Below are 1,316 nucleotides of genomic sequence, written 5' to 3' on the forward strand. Positions count from 1 at the left end.
TATTTAATTTAATATTATTTATAATATTAGGATGTAAGTATTTTAATATTTAATTTAATATATTTTATAATATTAGGTTGTAAGTATTTTAATATTTAATTTAATTTTATATTTATAATATTAGTTTGTAAGTATTTTAATATTTAATTTAATATTATTTATAATATTAGGATGTAAGTAATTTAATATTTAATTTAATATTATTTATAATATTAGGTTGTAAGTATTTTAATATTTAATTTTAGTTTATATTTATAATATTAGGATGTAAGTATTTTAATATTTAATTTAATTTTATATTTATAATATTAGTTTGTAAGTATTTTAATATTTAATTTAATATTATTTATAATATTAGGATGTAAGTATTTTAATATTTAATTTAATTTTATATTTATAATATTAGACACCATTATACACTGCTTGCCAAAATGGTTATTTAGAAATTGTTAAATTATTATTATCATGTAAAACAATTGATGTTAATTTGGGTGTAAGTATTTTAATATTTAATTTATATTTATATTTATAATATTAGCGTGTAAGTATTTTAATATTTAATTTAATTTTATTTATAATATTAGAAAGTAAGTATTTTAATATTTAATTTAATTTTTATATTTATAATATTAGTTTGTAAGTATTTAATATTTAATTTAATTTTTATTTTTATATATTAGCCACCATTATACACTGCTTGCCAAAATGGGCATTTAGAAATTGTTAAACAATTACTTCAACATCCAAATATTAACATAAATTACACATGGTCAGTGAATGGAATTAATATTCAAACAATTAAAAGTGACATGGAAAAAGAACAACAACTATTAAAAGAACAATCGGAACAATTAAAATTTAACCAACTAGAAATGGAAAGATTAGAAAGAGAAAGAATTAAAAAATTAGAAATGGAAAGAATTGAAAAGGAAAGAATTGAAAAAGAATGTTTACTAAAAATAGAAAGAGAAAGAAAAGAATTAGAGAAAAAACAATCATTCATAATCACATCTGAAACATTTTCAAAATTATGTTCACTCAACCAACAAGTTGATAATAATAGAAGAAAAGTTGAAAAACAATTTGAATCGATTCAATCATTTTCTTCTTCTATTCAAATTAAGAAAGAATTTCAAGATGAATATTTAACAATTTGTAATAATTTAAATAATTGTTGTAATTTAATTGAAAGATTAACAAGTAATAATTATAATATTGAAAATAATGAACATTTATTAACTATTAATAATTTAATGAATAATATTAGAACTATATTGGAATTTATTAATAATCAAAAATATTTATTAAATACAATC

At 15.6% G+C, this 1,316-nt stretch overlaps 1 protein-coding gene across 1 annotated transcript in view; it reads left to right on the forward strand.

Annotated features, from left to right (window-relative positions):
* The window catches only part of NAEGRDRAFT_76596 (uncharacterized protein), a gene marked incomplete at both ends in the record, with an annotated part of 6,004 nt that extends 4,716 nt beyond the window's left edge, over window positions 1-1,288 (forward strand). Inside the window, 14 exons of the mRNA XM_002668445.1 lie at window positions 31-33; window positions 77-79; window positions 125-127; window positions 171-173; window positions 217-219; window positions 265-267; window positions 313-315; window positions 359-361; window positions 407-493; window positions 539-541; window positions 585-587; window positions 634-636; window positions 681-1,070; window positions 1,268-1,288. Of these exons, the coding sequence (XP_002668491.1) occupies window positions 31-33; window positions 77-79; window positions 125-127; window positions 171-173; window positions 217-219; window positions 265-267; window positions 313-315; window positions 359-361; window positions 407-493; window positions 539-541; window positions 585-587; window positions 634-636; window positions 681-1,070; window positions 1,268-1,288 (531 nt within the window). The remainder of the gene's footprint in view (window positions 1-30; window positions 34-76; window positions 80-124; window positions 128-170; window positions 174-216; window positions 220-264; window positions 268-312; window positions 316-358; window positions 362-406; window positions 494-538; window positions 542-584; window positions 588-633; window positions 637-680; window positions 1,071-1,267) is intronic.
* Between the last annotated feature and the right edge of the window lie 28 nt (window positions 1,289-1,316).

The sequence above is a fragment of the Naegleria gruberi genome, assembly GCF_000004985.1.
Source record: "Naegleria gruberi genomic scaffold NAEGRscaffold_213, whole genome shotgun sequence".
Lineage (NCBI taxonomy): Eukaryota > Heterolobosea > Eutetramitea > Acrasida > Naegleriidae > Naegleria > Naegleria gruberi.